The sequence below is a fragment of the Pelophylax lessonae genome (genome assembly GCF_965119305.1).
Source record: "Pelophylax lessonae genome assembly, chromosome: 1".
Taxonomy (NCBI): Eukaryota; Metazoa; Chordata; class Amphibia; order Anura; family Ranidae; genus Pelophylax; species Pelophylax lessonae.
The window spans coordinates 740,650,099-740,670,250 of NC_138768.1; the positions used below are offsets into that span (position 1 = coordinate 740,650,099).

Below are 20,152 nucleotides of genomic sequence, written 5' to 3' on the forward strand. Positions count from 1 at the left end.
TAACTGATCCCCAAAGGTTTTTGATTAAATAGCGGAATAGAAAATATGATCCCAAAAAAGTGTATGTATATCACACGTACACAACCACACTAGGCCCCAATTACTATTGTTTGTACCCCTAAAAGGCTAGATGAGGAGTAGGGGGAGTATGGAACAGGCAGCACCCTCAAACCTTCAGAAGTATGAGATTGTGTTCACTGTACCCCACAAAGATTGAGTTCACTGCACCCCACAATGATTGTGTTCACTGCACCCCACAAAGATTGTGTTCACTGCACCTCACAAAGATTGTGTTCACTGTACCCCCCAAAGATTGTGTTCACTGCACCCCACAAAGATTCTGTTCACTGTACCCCACAAAGATTGTGTTCACTGCACCCCAAAAAGATTGTGTTCACTGCACCCCAAAAAGGATGTTGTTCACTGCACCCCAAAAAGGATGTTGTTCACTCCACCCCAAAAAGATTGTGTTCACTGCACCCCAAAAAGATTGTGTTCACTGCACCCCAAAAATGATTTTGTTCACTGCACCCCAAAAAGGATTTTGTTCACTGCACCCCAAAAAGGATGTTGTTCACTCCACCCCAAAAAGATTGTGTTCACTGCACCCCAAAAAGATTGTGTTCACTGCACCCCACAAAGGATTTTGTTCACTGCACCCCAAAAAGATTGTGTTCACTGCACCCCAAAAAGGATGTTGTTCACTGCACCCCAAAAAGGATTTTGTTCACTGCACCCCAAAAAGATTGTGTTCACTGCACCCCACAAAGGATTTTGTTCACTGCACCCCACAAAGATTGTGTTCACTGCACACCAAAAAGGATTGTGTTCACTGCACCCCAAAAAGATTTTGTTCACTGCACCCCAAAAAGATTGTGTTCACTGCAGCCCAAAAAGATTGTGTTCACTGCAGCCCAAAAAGATTGTGTTCACTGCAGCCCAAAAAGATTGTGTTCACTGCAGCTCACACACAGAAAAATGGATGTGGATCACTGACACCTGCCTATCTCCAATCCCACACCACACAGCAATATCGATTGTAGTTTGTAGAACACAGTTTCCCTAAAATTCAGCAGACTCTGTCCCTAACAGGATTGAGAAGAGATCGTAGATCAGGATTGAGTGCAGATTCACCCCACCCCCCACACAGCAATATCGATTGTAGTTTGTAGAAGACACTGACCCTATAATTCAGCAGACTCTATCCCTAAAATGCCTACAACTCGCCCTGCCTAAACACTCCGACCTGTCCCTCAATTCTATCCGGACACAAATGGTTTTTTCCTGCCTATCTTTCCCTAATCAGCAGCCAGCACGTTGATGTGTGCTCTGTCCCTGAATCTAAGCAGCATAATGACGCCGCTGCGGCTGCCTCGAACTTATAAAGACTTGGTCACATGCTTCAGACGGCCAATCACAGCTACTGAGACATTTGCAGGCATGGCTGGGATGGCTTAAGGCACACCAGTTAAACGATTGTTGATTGGCTGTTGAAAGCCCGCCATGAAAAGAGCGCCAAAGCATGCAAAACCCGGAAATAAAACGACCGAACACGGATTTTTACCCGAACATACAGTAAAGTGTCCGTGTCCGTGTTCGGGTACAAAAAATCCAATTATTCGGTACGAACACGAATAATACAGTCCGTGTTCGCTCAACACTAATCCTGAACATAATAAAGAAAATATATGCAAAAAAAATAGATTGTTTTCTTTATGCTGCTGAAAAACTGCAGTCAATGGATAATAAGCTAATATAAAAAGTACTTCTACTGCATATTATATACTGTATATAATTATATAGAAAACGTTTTTTAACTGGAAGCTTTATAAAATATTTCAGTATTTTGATTTAGTCTTTTATAGTACAAGTAAGCCCAGTAGTGGACAATAATCAGTGTACAGACTCCAACACACCACCACACCTCATTCCCTAAGTGATACATACAAGCTATTGATATTCACATAATTTGGTTATAAATAATTTGATAAAGATATCAAATAAAATATATTTTTCATCCACAGTTTTAAAATTGTTACGGTATCTTTTAAGACTAGCATCTTATTATGTTTAGTTTCTTTTTAAGGTAGTAATAGCAAAAAAGCAATTTTAGGTTCCCATGGAAAAATAGTTCAGAAGTTTGGTAAGCTGAAAACTTTCTTCCAAAAACTCATTACTACTGGACAGTAATGATTTAAATACAATTTCTGGTAAAGACACATTTTGTCAAACAGAGTCATCATATTTTTCTTGAACCTCAATGTAGCTCTCATCCTAAATTACTTTTCCAGATGCCAGCCCAATAACATGACTTTTTATTATGTTCTGCAAGTGCTTTATTAAGCCCCCCACAGGCTTGTAGCTTTATGTACAAAGGTCCCCATAGAATCTTCATCAGGTTCGACTGGGAGATTTAGTGCTCTCTCACACCTATGTACATGCAGTAACACATGCTTTTAATAGATTCAAATGCATTTTTATTTGATTTAAACACACATTTGTGTGTATGTGTTACGCAGCTAAACAGAGGATCATTCAAAAAAATAGATTTTCCATAGTGCAAATGTGCTCAAATGCACAAAAACTATTTTTTGTGCATATAACATTAATTTCAATGGGCCTGTTAAAGTAAAATCCATATTCTTTTTCTCATTTTCTACTGTAGTCATTAATGGATTGTATATCCCCTCATTACCTTAAAGAGGAAGTAAACCCTCCTCTGCAACTTTTACCTATAGGTAAGCCTATGATAAGGCTTACCTATAGGTACTGTAAATATATCCTAAACATGTACCGTTTAGGAGATATTTACCTTACATGCAGCCAGTGACATCACTGGCGCATGCGCTCTGAAGGAACGGCCGCTGGTGCCATTCCTTCAGAGCCCTGTGCCGTGATCATCGGCTCCCGTGTGCGTGCGCCGGATGCCGCGATCCCGGAAGAACATGTCGCCCGTCATAGAGGTAAGCAGGCGGCGCGGCTGGGGCTCATTCTAAGGTAAGTATTTCATAATGAGCTAGTATGTGATGCATACTAGCTCATAATGTGCTTCTCTTTCAGGTTGAAAAAAAAATGTTTTGGGTTTACAACCTCTTTAAGTGGTATTTTGCAATTGTCTAAGTGTGCATTGCTACACTAGTAAATGACAAGGGAAAAAAAACTGTATAGGTACCACCATCTTGTTCACTCTCCAACCAGCCTGGGTACAGATGAGTGTGTCTGCCAGCTGGATCTCTGCGAGGCCTAACTTTTGATATAAAATGCCACTTATATAGCACTTGGCCATCAGATGGAGAGAGGAAAGCACTTTCAGTAAGCTGATAGTATACCCTAAAGGGGCAGTTATCCTTTAAGTTAACACCTCCTCTTCTTAAAAAACATAGTGTCCTCTCCACACTTCTGCTAGATCCATGCTGTGCAGCCCACCAGTAAGGCTGAGGTTCCCTCACTCCTACCAGGTGTTGAAGGCAAATCCCAATGGTTTTTTTTAAGCATATTGCACTGCATGGCCTCTCGGCCTAGGTTCCCGCCTCTCAGCCTAGGCTGAGAGGCGGGAACACATGAGGGAAAGGATGTGCGCTTTGAGTGGAGTCTTTGATTGATTGATCATATCCGCCAAGGATCTACACGTTATCCATCGAGGTCGGTGAATCTTGCTGGGACACTCCATCACTCTCTCAAGCCTGTTTGACCCCTATACTATACGGTATTTGGGTCCCATTCATTTGGTGAGCGCAATCTATTTTACCTTCACTGGTGTTGGGATTTGTTGGGATATTGCACAACTAGTTTACATCATTTCTTCGTGTTGGATTTTTTTTCATCACCATTTTTCTTATATGAAAATTTTTTTATTGGACTCTCCATGTTGTTGGACATTATTATTATTAGCGCTGCACATTTGTATTTCTCTTGTATTGCACTGCATGGGCTTTTAACTGTGGCTAGCAGATTTATATGGGCCAATGGGGGTGCTTTTAGATAAGCCATTAGGGACAGTTAGGAAACTATAGTTCATTTCTAATTGTTAGCTTTTTGGAAAATTAGCTCTTTTGCTGTTATTTTTATTCTTATTAGGTTTTTTTTTTTTTGTGTTAAATTTTATTTTGTGGTTGTTATATGGTCAACTTTACTTTACTTTTAGCTGTTTTCCTGTTCATAGCAAATTTTGTAGTGCTACAAGGCTTCCTTTAAAAAAATTGGCTTTTTTTTCTGGGGGTGGTATTTTGGAACTTTAATTTATTTTGGTGGCATATTTGTTTTTTATTTTTTGTTGATATGGTCTTTTATTTATTTTTTTTCCTTTCCTTTTTTATCCTTTTGTTTGATGGGTTGTATTTTGAGGTTTCCGATTTTTAATGAGTGTTTTATTTTTATTTTTTGTTGATAGTCATTTAGCTGCTACCTCACTTCTGCACATGTGCTCAAAAGTTCTATTCATCCTACTGAGTGAATGTTCATCCTGCATCCGAAAAATGTATGGTCTCTACAGGGGAAAAGCTAGGAATTTTCTGCACATGCAGAAAAGAAGCAAGAGGCCGTGGTTCGCACAGCATGGATCTCCCAGGGGCATGGACTGGTGACTATAAGACTTAGGGGAGGTGCTGGAGCAGGGCATAACTTACTATGCATAAGTAAAGTTATCCTTTAAAGAGCATTATCGACAACACATGATGCTTGTAGACAAGACTACAGGACACAGTAGTGTTGCAACAATCAGTGGGAGGAACCACAGTGCACAGGGGGGAACAGACTTCTGACATGTTTAGAAGTTTTGGATAGTAGTGGCACTCTGCAGGAAAATGAAGGTATGTGCTGAGAGGTGGGGCCAGATGTCAATCAGGCACCCTGATGGATCACGACAATATTGTGGGGATCCTTCCAGAGCCTGGATTCAACTGATGGTGGGAAATAACCCAATATTAGCTAACTGTGGGTCACAGCAGAACAAAACTAAATGTACTCCTGTGACCCTAAAAATAAATACTGCCAAAAAAAGCATTTGCCATTCCTCCTTTTAAAGTAGCAAAAAAAAAAAAAAAAAATTCAACTATAGAGTGGCTTATGTTGCAATTATATACTGTATGTTATATCAGTTTGTTAAATTGTCACTTTTACTGCTGTTCTACAAAGCTAAAAAAAAAGAAAAGAACAGACTATGACGAGAAAAGCTGGAGGAGAAACCACTTCTAAAGCGAGTGACAAGCCTCTAATCACTTTCTATTTTCACCTTTCTCTCTGCAGCTCCAGGGCTGCTTTTTCCATCAATATATGACACTGCTGCCTTCATGAAACTAACATAAGATAAGAAACTCCATCTCCCAATTTATCATTTACAAAATCTAGAATCAAGGAACTGCACAGTGAAATAAGAAGTTAAGGTTGAAGTTCACCTCCTTTGTTGAGAAGAGCATTCATAATTAACATTTTAAAACATGTAATACATGCCCATTTGTAATAAAATATTAGTCATTTGAAGAGAGATACGTCGGGTAACTAATGAACTGAAATAATGACTATTTCTAAAATCTTATACGTTGTTAAAAACTCATTATAATGAATTTGACAGAAATAGGTCAAAATCTGTATGAAGCCTTTTTCTCTTTTGGGTCTTGAACCAAATCCTTGTAATGTGCTAGATAAATATAGGAGTGATGTGCTGCATTCACTTCCATCCTCACATGTTGTGCTGCCTGTCAAGCAGCTGCAGGGAGTGGCTCCTTCTGCTTCTAGCTCACACGCAGCTGTGACATGTGTGTGCGACACGTGTTACAACTTTCACATTGTGTTTTTCTGAGATAAATGTTTACCTTACAATAAACATAAAAATTGTGTTGTTTGTCGTGCCTTGAAAGGGTCATTTTGGAAGGACAGGGGTTTAAAACATGGAGATAAAACATAATAATAATAATAATAATAATAATAATAATAATAATAAGATTGGTTTATATTTTAGAGGAAATGTCATTTTTTGTGTTTTAAATTTTATATCCAGCCTTTTGCATCATAATAAAGTAGATTTTCAAATCTGGAAAAGCAGTCTTCTTGTGCCATGTGGTCATATTTCTTTTTCTTTAGTTGTTATAATTAAACTAATTAATTGTACATTATCCTGGAATTTAGGGGCTAAATATAGCAAACTTACCACACTAACTCTGACCCACAAAATTAACCTTGAAGGAAAAACTATGGAGCAGTAGATTGATGCTTTTACCGTAAACCATTGCTACTCTGGTAAAAAAATAAAAATAAATAAATAAAAAGTGCCTCCACCAGGTACCTGTAGACTTGTACCTATAATATATAAAGTGCCTTTCCCTGTCACTATAAGATTGTAAGCTCTTATGGACAGGGCCCTTCTATCCCTCTATCCCTACTTTATTGCATTCTAACTGTATTGTCTCCCTTTAGATTGTAAACTAAAGCTTCGCAAACTGTTGGCACTATATAAATCCTGAATAATAAAGTTATTGGCTACAATTTTTTTTACATGATCAGAAAAAAAAGTTTCTCTTATATAAATCATTGCACATTATTACAATATTCTATGGCAGGCCAGGGCAAGGAAAACAATGTATTTGTTATTGTGATTGTTATTTTGTATAATTGCAAATATATAACTATTTTACATAATATATATTTTTATAATTAATAATCTATATTTTTTTTTAATGAATAATATATATTTAAAAAAAGAGATTAATAGGCTATTTTAAGGTTACCTCATCCATAAATAACATTTCAAGTGTATAATTAATATAATTATTTTTATTTATAAAATCATTATTTTTACTTCACATTAATTGGTTCACATTGTATCCTTCAGGAAATCCTATATATTGTTATGCAGTTATTACTAGTGTTGAGCGAACAAGGACTGTATTACTGTATGTTCGGGTTTAAAATCCGTGTTCGGTAATTTTATTTCCTGTTTTGTATGTAATGGCGCGCTTTTAATTGCAGGCTTTCAACAGCCAATCAACAAGCGTTTAACTGGTGTGCGCCATCACAGCCATGCCTACTAATGTATTAGTAGCTGTGATTGGCCAGCTGAAGCATGTGACCCAGGTCTTTATAAGCTCGAGAGACACAGCGCGGTGCGTCAGTCTGCTGTAGTGTAGGGAGAGAGCACACAGAACGGTGCTGGCTGCTGCTGATTAGGGACAGACAGGGTAAAACAACATTGTGCTGAAAAGAATGCAGGGACAGTTCGGAGTGTAGGCAGGTAAAGATATTTGAGCATTTTAGGGACAGGCTGGAGAGATTAGGCAGGGAGAGATTAGGAGACACAGGACAGAACGATCGTCCGTTAGCGATCTACATCGATTTTGCTGTGTGGGGGGTGGTGCAGTGAACAATCTTTTTGCCCTCACTTGAGCCCACTGAGGAGGAGGAGGAGGGAGAAAAAAATATATTTTTATCAGTCTGTTGTGTGCAGCGTTCAGCTATATTTTACTACAGATTGCTGTTCTAATCTGCTATTTAAAAATTACAAATTTAAAGGGGAATTTTTTTTAAGAGCACTTGCCATGCTCTTAACTACATTTTGCTGCCATTTGCAGCACTCTAGCCTTTTCCATTGGTTTTTTAGAGCCATTTTAGTGCCTGAAAGTTCGGGTCCCCATTGACTTCAATGGGGTTCGGTGTCCGGGTAAAGTTCGATAAAAGTCCGGAACACGGACCTGGACTTTTTTTTCAAGTTCGGCCGAACCCGCCGAACACGGACATCCAGGTGTCCGCTCAACTCTAGTTATTACCTTCTTCTTGCTATTGATAAAACATAACTGCTATTGTAACCTAAAATTAACCTTATTCCAGAGAAGCAGCTTAGTGGACTGCATGGTGATTCCACTCTGGAGACTTTTCTAAAGATAATAGTGCAGCAACAATACATTTTTGGTGCTGTCATACCATTAGCTACAATATTCTTTGTGAATTAAGTGCTATTTTGAATGTCCAATTTCATAGGATAATAGCACACAGATTTTAAGTGGTAAAACTTTGTATTAAAAGGATGGCAATTGGAGGCTTTGATAATGCAAGTGATCCTTCATATCAGTGGTCTCCAAACTGGGGCTCTGGGGCCATATGTGGCCCTTTGCTTGCCTTTATTCAGCCCTTGGAGCACTATTCCTCCAACTGGCGCCAATTATTTGGCACTATTCCTTCCACTGACACCATTGATGGGGCAACTATTATTCTTACTGATACCAACAATGAGGCATTATCCCATCTTTTAAAACCCATGTTGGGGCTTTGTTTACTCCCACTGACACCAGGGTATTTTCTACCCCTACTAGCCACAGTCCAGCCCCACCAAAGGCTAAAGAACAGTAAACTGGCTTTTTGTTTAAAAGGTTTTGGAGATACCTGCTTTATATAATAATTTGCTGTAATCAAGTTGTACCCCTTCCTCCATACTGGTCAATAATGTGTTTATTTAAGTGTCATTGGTGCTCATTTACATAGATGGACATTCTGCAATCTTTTTAAAAAAAAGTGTACTCGGGACCTGATCCTTTCAGTTCTAAAGGGAAGGATCAAAGTACTGTGCTTGTAGTGAACAAGAGAGGCAGCAGTACTGAAGTGGCCAACTTTAATGCTACTGAGTTTTTCCTGCTCAAATTTTGGAAATACAGATGCACACTTAAACATATGATTTGTCAACCTGGATATGTAAAGTTTTGGGGGGGGGGGTGGCATTTATCAATCCTGCAATTTGGAAAAGCAATGGTGAACAGAAGCAGTGAGTCCTAAATTCACACTTGTGGCTAAATGAAACCTGACCCTTGTCACTTCCTAACTATACATCTGCTTGGGGCAAATCTGTCTTGTCTTCAGTAATAAAACGGTCTTTGAACATTGCAAACTGTCACACGTGGCTGCCCAAGAAGACAGATGCACAGGCTTGTAAACCTGTTGCAGAGACTTTGCAGAATAAGTCAAAACCTGATTTGCTAGGCAATTGTGTCTGTAATTTGTGTGATACATGCCCCCTTAGTGTCAATGTGTGGGTATATGTGTGTGTTGGTGAGTGTGTATGTGTCTGACCATTTTACTATTTATTTTACTTATTGTAACAACTCTATACAGTATGTAACATTTGAATATATGTAACTCACATGACTCCTGTTTCTGATCTCTTATAATTTAGGGCTCTTTCCTTTTATTTTCACATTGTGGGTGCCCTAATACACAGGTTTATACCAGTATATCTTGTTTTTTGAACAGAATGCTAACCGGACGGTCCTGTGTGTGGAGAAGGTTGTGAACATTGTGAAGGACCATACAGAGTCCCTGGGAATGACAGTGGCTGGTGGTGTGTCAAACTGGGAATGGGACCTGCCTATCTTTGTTACAAGTGTAGATCCTGATGGAGTTATTGGGAAAGACAGCAGAGTAAAAACAGGTGAAATGTTTCATAAAATCCTGATGTTTCTTTTAAAAATGTTTAATTTATTCTCTGTGCTATACTATCACGGGTTTAAAGATTAGCATTCCCTTTGGCAGTAAATCCCTTTTTTGGTTTGTGTTACAAGCATAGAATGGGTAAGAAAGGGGCATCAACAAACAGGCAATTGTCACAAATTATAGACAAAAAACTGGAATCCTTTACGATTTTCCTTATTTGTTTCACAGCTGAGGGACTTTTTTGGAACAAGATTGGGTCCAGGATATATGTAAGGAGCTTTTGTAACTTTTAGAAGCAATTCGAAGCATTTCATAGAAATGCCAAAATTTTGGCAAAATGTTCCAATTCGCATCAAAATTTTTGCAAAGCAAAAAACTGAATTTTGTTCATCCCCCAGGTTACTGTATATAGACTTCTGACATATTCCGTGATTTGCTGATAATCTTTGCTCTCACAGGGGAGCAAAAATGTAGATTATTGCACACAGGAATTTAGAAGCATTAGGGCTCCAAAGTATAGAAAGTGTGGTATATTTTTTATATCTTAGATGGTGTTGTGTTCTATACAGTATGTATAGAACACAACACCATCTATACAGTATGCTATACAGTATGTACCTATCTCTCGAATTCCAGAAGTAAGCTCTGTCAGTTGGACTTCCTTTACCAAATCACAGTGGCAATTACTGTCTTATTGTAAATCACACAGACAAAGGATGTAATTATAATTCTGCTATGTGACCCAGCAGCTCAGAGGTACACGTGTGGCTGCATAATGGTTTACCCAGAAAGAATCTGCACTTAAATGAATCCTGAAGTCTCCCCCCCCCCTTCTTTAATCCTGAAGTCTTGTCAAGCATAGTAAAGTATCATAGTGCATCCCTTAAAGAGTAACTCCACTTTTGTTGAAAAAAAAAAAACACCCCCTCCTGGGTGATCAATGTGCATTGCAGGGATTCTAACCAACTTTAGTTACAGTCTTCTACCTTTTTCTGCCCTGAAGAAAAAGCTGTTTGTTCCACTTTGTTTCTTTGGATACTGATTTTAAATGGAAGTGACTAATTCATTTTAATCAGCTGGCGCAATTTCATGGTTCTGATCAGAAAATTTACATTGCCTGCATCCCTTTAGAAGTGATTAACCTTTTAGGGAGTACCTCAACAAAAATTACATTTTTTTGCAGAGGATGCCTAAAAACTGACTTGTATTTTAGTGCACAGTTCTTCACACAAGCAGAAAATTAAATTTCTGGGGGCATTCCGTACACCAACTGTGTCCGAAACACCTCCAGGAGCCATATTGCTTTGACTTTATAGAAAAGTACAGTGGCAGCAGTTTGAAAAGGAAAGGTAGTTTTTAATAATAATAATAATAATAATAATAAATTACAATATGGCATATGCAGTAATTGTACATGCTCTATTTATGTATTTATTTATTTATTTATTTTATTTGCTATATCTTTTCCACAAAAGTTAGGTTAATCTTTAAATTCAACCTGTTATTTGTCCATACAGAACAAAGATTTGCCATAATACCCCCACCCACGACTTCTTTCAAATTGAACTTTAGTCAGAAAATTAAACCCTGCTAAATCACTTTAGGCTGCCCCCTTTTGTAGATATAGTTTTGTGGGTAGGTATATGAAAAACATTAAAAATAAGTGGCTATACCAGTGATGGCGAACCTTGGCACCCCAGATTTTTTGGAACTACATTTCCCATGATGCTCATGCACTCTGCAGTGTAGTTGAGCATCATGGGAAATGTAGTTCCAGAACATCTGGGGTGCCAAAGTTCGCCATCACTGGTCTATACTGTTTAAAGTCCAGTAATACACTGTCTCACCCTGATCTGCACATGTTCAGTTGCTCTACATTTTTCAGCACTGCGCTGAAATTGTAGAGGCCAATCTGCTGACAGCCTAAAGATTTACTTCTGCTCAGGGGCTCTGAGCTTCAGCAAAATGGCAGCCTCCAGCAAGAAGAAACAGGAGCAATGCTAGAGATAATTTAGAGCACACAGTAGTTTTAGTAACATATTTATTAATGGGGAGTGTAAGTTTCTTGCTAAAGAACGTTATTTTTTATGAAGTTGTTCCTTTTTAAGGCACTAGGAGCAAGGAAAGGAAAAATGTGAAAGGTACAAGCCATTTTAGTTTCCCCTCCTCGTGTGACAGTGCTGGGCCTAACTCCAAGTACTAAAGCTGTCACATGATAAGAGGAGGGGAGTGAGTCACATGTTTTTTTACACTAGAAAGGACTGGGTATTTTTTTCACTCCTAATGGCTGTTGTAAAAGAAAAGTTAGTTTGTGCAGCAGAGGAAGGATCATTACAGCGTGGAAACATCAAAAATGGAATTACACACTAGAGCACACTCAGTTTTCAGTTTTACTGTACAGTTATCTTTGCATACAATGTGTTACACAATAATAGAATGGGGGTCAGGACTCAATAGAAGACATTAAAGTGTATTTAAAATCAAAAACAAACTATTCATTCTGCACAGAACTTGATAAACTATTTGAATTGGGCTGGAGGGACTCTCCCTTAAAATGCACAGTTAACAGAGGGGACTTTGTACACATGGTCTGGTGATGCCCAAAACTTACAAGATATTGGGCAGAGGTTATTGGGATTATTTCTGATCTAGCCCAAACACCTTTACCTCCCACCCCATTGGTCTGTCTGTTGGGTGCGATTGATGCTGAAATGTATCCAAAAGGTATCTACATCCTGGTAACCAGGTTATTATACCTCGCTAGGAAGCACATTGCCTTATTTTGGTTGGCATCTACTGTGCCTACCAAGGCCCAGAGGGTTACCTATGTTAACTAGAGAACAACTGGCTTATTGTCATTGCAATGCGGTCAAAAGGTAGATAGATCGTTACACTTTTAAACCCACCAAAAGTCCTAGTGGTGTTTGCCTTAGCTTGGGACTATGGTTTTATATATAAGCTTAGATAATAAGAAATTTTGTGCAGATGTCTATTAAAAAGCTCAGGAGATCTTGTTAGTTTTTTTTTTTTTATGTTTTTGCACAAAAATCTATACAGTATCTCACAAAAGAGAGGTGAGTACACCCCTCACATTTTTGTAAATTATTTATTTTATCTTTTCATGTGACAACACTGAAGAAATGACACTTTGCTACAATGTAAAGTAGTGAGTGTACAGCTTGAATAACAGTGTACATTTGCTGTCCCCTCAAAATAACTCAACACACAGCCATTAATGTCTAAACCGCTGGCAACAAAAGTGAGTACACCCCAGTGGCGGCTGGTGCATAGAGGGCGCCAGGGCGCCGCCCCCCCTAAAAAGAATTAAAAAAAAAATTACAAAAAGAACAAATAAAGTTTAAAAAAAAAAATTTGCGTTCGCCGGCCTGTGGTGGCTATGGGGGTGGGGTTTACGACCCAGAAGAGGCGCCGATTGGCTGCCTTCTGGGGGCGTAACCTGGGCGCAGGTCATTGCGCTTTGACACCCCCACTTTTGTGATATCCTAGCTGTGATTGGTCCAGTCTCTAGCCTGGACCAATTATCATCCAGGACATCCGATTGTGACGCCGCTGAGGTCGTAATGGGGGCGGTGCCGGTGCATGCATCAGTCACTCACCGTCACCGCCCGGTCAGCTTCCCTCCGCCGAAGAGGAGTCCAGTCCGGAGAAGAAGCCGGCGCCGGTCACCTTCCCGCCGCCCGTTACCCGCCGCAGAAGGGAGAAGCGCCGCTCACCTTCCCGCCGCCGAACGAAGAAGAGGAGAGGGAGAAGCCGCCGTGACTCACAGGTAAGTGCACTGCTCTCAGTCGGGCACGCACGCATAGCTCTGCATTGGGGAACATGTATACTGGCTGCACTGGAGGCACGCATCGCATGCATAGCTCTGCATTGGGGAACATGTATACTGGCTGCACTGGAGGCACGCACGCATAGCTCTGCATTGGGGGACATGTATACTGGCTGCACTGGAGGCACGCATGCATAGCTCTGCATTGGAGAACATGTATACTGGCTGCACTGGAGGCACGCACGCATAGCTCTGCATTGGGGGACATGTATACTGGCTGCACTGGAGGCACGCACGCATAGCTCTGCATTGGGGACATGTATACTGGCTGCACTGGAGGCACGCACGCATAGCTCTGCATTGGGGGACATGTATACTGGTTGCACTGGAGGCACGCACGCATAGCTCTGCATTGGGGACATGTATACTGGCTGCACTGGAGGCACGCACGCATAGCTCTACATTGGGGGACATGTATACTGGCTGCACTGGAGGCACGCACGCATAGCTCTGCATTGGGGACATGTATACTGGCTGCACTGGAGGCACGAACGCATAGCTCTACATTGGGGGACATGTATACTGGCTGCACTGGAGGCACGCACGCATAGCTCTGCATTGGGGGACATGTATACTGGCTGCACTGGAGGCACGCATGCATAGCTCTGCATTGGGGAACATGTATACTGGCTGCACTGGAGGCACGCATGCATAGCTCTGCATTGGGGAACATGTATACTGGCTGCACTGGAGGCACGCATGCATAGCTCTGCATTGGGGAACATGTATACTGGCTGCACTGGAGGCACGCACGCATAGCTCTGCATTGGGGGACATGTATACTGGCTGCACTGGAGGCACGCATGCATAGCTCTGCATTGGGAACATGTATACTGGCTGCACTGGAGGCACGCATGCATAGCTCTGCATTGGAGAACATGTATACTGGCTGCACTGGAGGCACGCACGCATAGCTCTGTATTGGGGGACATGTATACTGGCTGCACTGGAGGCACGCACGCATAGCTCTGCATTGGGGGACATGTATACTGGCTGTACTGGAGGCACGCATGCATAGCTCTGCATTGGGGACATGTATACTGGCTGCACTGGAGGCACGCACGCATAGCTCTGCATTGGGGACATGTATACTGGCTGCACTGGAGGCACGCACGCATAGCTCTGCATTGGGGGACATGTATACTGGTTGCACTGGAGGCACGCACGCATAGCTCTGCATTGGGGACATGTATACTGGCTGCACTGGAGGCACGCACGCATAGCTCTACATTGGGGGACATGTATACTGGCTGCACTGGAGGCACGCACGCATAGCTCTGCCTTGGGGACATGTATACTGGCTGCACTGGAGGCACGAACGCATAGCTCTACATTGGGGGACATGTATACTGGCTGCACTGGAGGCACGCACGCATAGCTCTGCATTGGGGGACATGTATACTGGCTGCACTGGAGGCACGCATGCATAGCTCTGCATTGGGGAACATGTATACTGGCTGCACTGGAGGCATGCATGCATAGCTCTGCATTGGGGAACATGTATACTGGCTGCACTGGAGGCACGCACGCATAGCTCTGCATTGGGGGACATGTATACTGGCTGCACTGGAGGCACGCATGCATAGCTCTGCATTGGGGACATGTATACTGGCTGCACTGGAGGCACGCATGCATAGCTCTGCATTGGAGAACATGTATACTGGCTGCACTGGAGGCACGCACGCATAGCTCTGCATTGGGGGACATGTATACTGGCTGCACTGGAGGCACGCACGCATAGCTCTGCATTGGGGGACATGTATACTGGCTGTACTGGAGGCACGCATGCATAGCTCTGCATTGGGGACATGTATACTGGCTGCACTGGAGGCACGCACGCATAGCTCTGCATTGGGGACATGTATACTGGCTGCACTGGAGGTACGCACGCATAGCTCTGCATTGGGGGACATGTATACTGGTTGCACTGGAGGCACGCACGCATAGCTCTGCATTGGGGACATGTATACTGGCTGCACTGGAGGCACGCACGCATAGCTCTACATTGGGGGACATGTATACTGGCTGCACTGGAGGCACGCACGCATAGCTCTGCATTGGGGACATGTATACTGGCTGCACTGGAGGCACGAACGCATAGCTCTACATTGGGGGACATGTATACTGGCTGCACTGGAGGCACGCACGCATAGCTCTGCATTGGGGGACATGTATACTGGCTGCACTGGAGGCACGCATGCATAGCTCTGCATTGGGGAACATGTATACTGGCTGCACTGGAGGCACGCATGCATAGCTCTGCATTGGGGAACATGTATACTGGCTGCACTGGAGGCACGCATGCATAGCTCTGCATTGGGGAACATGTATACTGGCTGCACTGGAGGCACGCATGCATAGCTCTGCATTGGGGAACATGTATACTGCCTGCACTGGAGGCACGCATGCATAGCTCTGCATTGGGGGACATGTATACTGGCTGCACTGGAGGCACGCACGCATAGCTCTGCATTGGGGGACATGTATACTGGCTGCACTGGAGGCACGCACGCATAGCTCTGCATTGGGGACATGTATACTGGCTGCACTGGAGGCACGCAAGCATAGCTCTGCATTGGGGGACATGTATACTGGCTGCACTGGAGGCACGCACGCATAGCTCTGCATTGGGGACAAGTATACTGGCTGCACTGGAGGCACGCACGCATAGCTCTGCATTGGGGGACATGTATACTGGCTGCACTGGAGGCACGCACGCATAGCTCTGCATTGGGGACATGTATACTGGCTGCACTGGAGGCACGCATGCATAGCTCTACAATGGGGGACATGTATACTGGCTGCACTGGAGGCACGCCCGCATAGCTCTGCATTGGGGACATGTATACTGGCTGCACTGGAGGCACGCACGCATAGCTCTGCATTGGGGGACATGTATACTGGCTGCACTGGAGGCACGCATGCATAGCTCTGCATTGGGGAACATGTGTACTGGCTGCACTGGAGGCACGCATGCATAGCTCTGCATTGGGGGACATGTATACTTGCTGCACTGGAGGCACGCACGCATAGCTCTGCATTGGGGACATGTATACTGGTGGTCACTGGCTGCACTGGAGGCACGCATGCATAGCTCTGCATTGGGGACATTTATACTGGCTGCACTGGAGGCACGCATGCATAGCTCTGCATTGGGGACATGTACGCTGGTGGTCCCTGCATTGGAGGCATGCAGCCATATCTCTGCATTGGGGACATGTACACTGGTGGTCACTGCATTGGAGGCACGCACGCATAGCTCTGCATTGGGGACATGTATACTGGTCACTGCATTGGGGACATGTATGCTGGTCACTACATTGAAAGGGGGCATTTATACTGGTCACTATATTGAAGGGGGCATGTACTGTGGGGTTTGTGCTAGGGGCCTGTACTGTGGGGTTTGTGCTTGAGTTGTTTGTGCGGGGTTTGTGCTTGAGGGGTTTGTGCTGGGGGGGTCTGTACTGTGGGGTTTGTGCCACTCTCAGTCCATGTATCCCATAATAGGATGTCTCTCACAGTATATCCCATAATAGGGCCCCTGTTCCCTATTATGGGATATACTAGTACTGATGGACCCCTTAATATGTGATATATTGGGAGAATTGGTTCACGCATGCAAAATACAGGGGACAAAATGGGTGGAGTCTATAAGGGGTGTGGCTTCTGAGAAATGGTAGGGGTCACAATGGAAGGGCGGGGTCTTGCGCCCCCCCCATCTTAAAACTTCACCAGCCGCCACTGGTACACCCCTAAGTGAAAATTTCCAAATTGGGCCTAAAGTGTCAATATTTTGTGTGGCTGCCATTATTTTCCAGCACTGCCTTAACCCTCTTGGGCATGGAGTTCACCAGAGCTTCACAGGTTGCCACTGGAGTCCTCCTCCACTCCTATATGATGACATCATGGAGCTGGTGGTTGTCAGAGACCTTGTGCTCCTCCAAGGGGTGTTGTCACTTTTGTGAGATACTGTATATGTGCTACATAACAGGTGACTGCCTTTTATTTCTCTGTCTGTATATGTATATATTATGTACAATAACTGTGTTTTGATGGATCTGCATACCTTTTTGTTGTACTGTATGGTCACTTACTATCTTTGTCAATAAAACATTTTTGATTAAAAAAAAAAAATATATATATATATATATATATTGCAGCTTAGAGGTGGTGGTTGCATTGGCTTTCTTTTTTAGCATTTTCCCCTTTGTTTTTACCTCTTAATTGGGCCAGTAAGTCTGTTGTTTTTTAAATCTTAAATAGCAGAACAAGCTGTCTAGCAAAAGTGGCAGTTTGAGGATTGAAACAAACCATTTAAAACTGATGTGGGTGCTTACAATGGTCAGCTTTTTTTTTTTAATGCAAAACCTTTATCCCAAAAGGAAAAAACAATTGTTGCTGTACTTGCTTGAAATGTGCTAGCTGAAGTTAAGCCTTAATTTGTTAGTCTCCTATGTAAAGTTTATCTGAATCTACTAGTCTACTCAAATTGCCCTCTACAATGTTGCTAACCAATGGTGGCTATGGTGATCCTCCATAAATACAGTGAAAGAGATAGGAAGTGTGTTAAAGGCCAGATCACATGTGAAAATAAAGGGAAAAAAGCCCAAAAAAAGAGAAACTAATACAACCGCCACATTTAAAGATTGATAAGCTGCAATATATTACATGTTGTTTTTGGCTTTAGGTGCACTTTATTAACCACTTACGGACCAGGCCTATTTCTGACACTTGTTGTTCACGAGTTAAAATCAGTATTTTTTGCTAAAAAATTACTTAGAACCCCCAAACATTATATATAAGCCAACTCTAAAAATATATATAAAAGCCGACTCTAAAAAACGGTAGCGGGGTGATGCCTGCAACTGCATGCATCCTCCCGGTACAACCACTGCTTCAAGCCAACGTACAGGTATGTCGGCTTGTGGGAAGTTTTTAATGTTTACCTTTTCTCTAGATTGAGTTTTTTCACATAATTTTTTGCTGTTTTGCTACAGAAAGTTATTAATAAGTTTCAGCCAAGAGTAAGCAACTGATATAGTTCAGAATTTGTAAAATGTAGATGTAAAATGTAGATGCTGGAGAGTTGTAACTTCATAAGATGGGAGTCATACAGTTTTCTGTGTCTTGGCAGCTTGCTAGCTGTTCTTCGGTATCATAACTTCTTCTGGCTCTGGCTCTGGCTCCTGTGTTAAATCAGCAAAAGAGGACAAAAATATGGACAAAGTACGAGTGAGTGGGCTTTGAGTCACTCACTTAGCCCTTATCGGTATTGTGTGCACATTCCATATTTCCCAAGACAGCCCCAATCCCAAACGCAGTCTCCCACTTTCCTGTAAACCTTGTTAAACAAGATGTATCATCACTTTGTGGCATGTTACTGGAAGGGTCATTGATGCTCTGCAGTAAATACTTTGAAGCTGTTTTCTGCATTGGACTGACCTCTAGTAGAGGGGAGGACGGCTGTGCTGTTTTTAGTCTCAGTAGAATGTTGCTGTAGTACAGGCAGTCTATTGCCTGCTGTGCTAAAATTGAGAGGCACATACGTACTGACACCTACTAGGGATTTACAAGACTGCAGTTCAAACAGAAAATGGGCTTACAATAAAATGCCGAGAGGTATTCATTAAACACAAACAGACCTGTTCCATATTTTATTCATTGACCTATATTTTTAGCACACATTTATGTGTGGATACCTAACTAAGCAATTTGAACAATATTTCTCTTTGCATTGCCTTACTGAATAAGCGTGATTGTATGTCAGTATTATTTTTCACAGAGGTTGATTTACTAAAACCGGAGAGTGCAAAATCTGGTGCAGCTCTACATAGAAACCAATTAGCTTCCTGGTTGGTTTTTGTCAAAGCTTAATTGAACAAGCTGAAGTTCGAAACTGGTTGGCTACCATGCACAGCTGCACCAGATTTTGCTCTCTCCAGTTTTAGTAAATCAACCCCACGTTGACATGTAGCATTTACACCAGAGACTGAGCTAATGAACTCACGCACAGACTCTGAGGCCAATTCTGGAGAGTCACAATTAACACTGACATATTTTTGGACTGTGGTAGGGAATATATAGCTATATTATACAGTATACAGAGAATAGGGATGCATGGAGACAGTGATAGGGGGAGAAAGAAGGAAGGAACAAAAGAATGAAGGAATTGACTTATGTTGGGAAGAAAACTGAGGCTGAACACACTTTAAAGCTCGTTCACACCACAATGCACATAAAAAACTGCATGTTGACCTGCGTTTATTTTTTTTTTTTTTTCTGTACAAGGGTACTTAAAATGTTTTTTGTACGTTGATAGGCTTGCATTGATGCATGTTGGCACATGTTTTTGTACATTGTGCCGCATAAAAATGCAGCATACCTACAGTTTACCTCAACACAGCAACTCACCACTGTGGTGTAAACTGAGCAAATAGACTGCAATTGCTTTTGGAGTGTCTTTCCCTTGAGCCTTCATTCATCAATGTACCTAAAAACTTATAAGAGGCATGTCCAGTGATGGTCTCTCAACTCACCTAGTTAACAGCAATGCAATTCCAGATGAATTCAAAAGCCACGTACTGTAAATCAAGAGCTTGGAAACCAGAGAACATTGATAGTGGCATTATATTTTAGATTTCCAGTTTTTATGTTTGCCAAGCAGTATAGAACCTAAAGTGGAACCCTTTTATATGACCTATGGAAGATTAGTGTGGCGCTAAGGCTCATGTAGTGATTTGGGGAGCAATGTAGATAGAATAGGTGTCCGCTGCTGCAGGAGTGTCGGCGAGGAAGTGGAGTTCATCCCAGCTCCTATTACCACTGAAGAGATGAGAGAAAAAATCTCTAAAGGTGAACATCCACGCATGTTCTGTAATAATGGAAGAGACAACC

General features: G+C 42.1%; 1 protein-coding gene across 3 annotated transcripts in view; it reads left to right on the plus strand.

Annotated features, from left to right (window-relative positions):
• Window positions 1–20,152, plus strand: part of LNX1 (ligand of numb-protein X 1) — a 282,665-nt gene that overhangs the window by 229,710 nt on the left and 32,803 nt on the right. For all 3 annotated transcript variants that reach the window (XM_082256708.1, XM_082256709.1, XM_082256710.1), the window contains one exon: window positions 9,232–9,409. In XM_082256708.1, coding sequence (XP_082112834.1) covers window positions 9,232–9,409 — 178 coding nt within the window. The remainder of the gene's footprint in view (window positions 1–9,231; window positions 9,410–20,152) is intronic.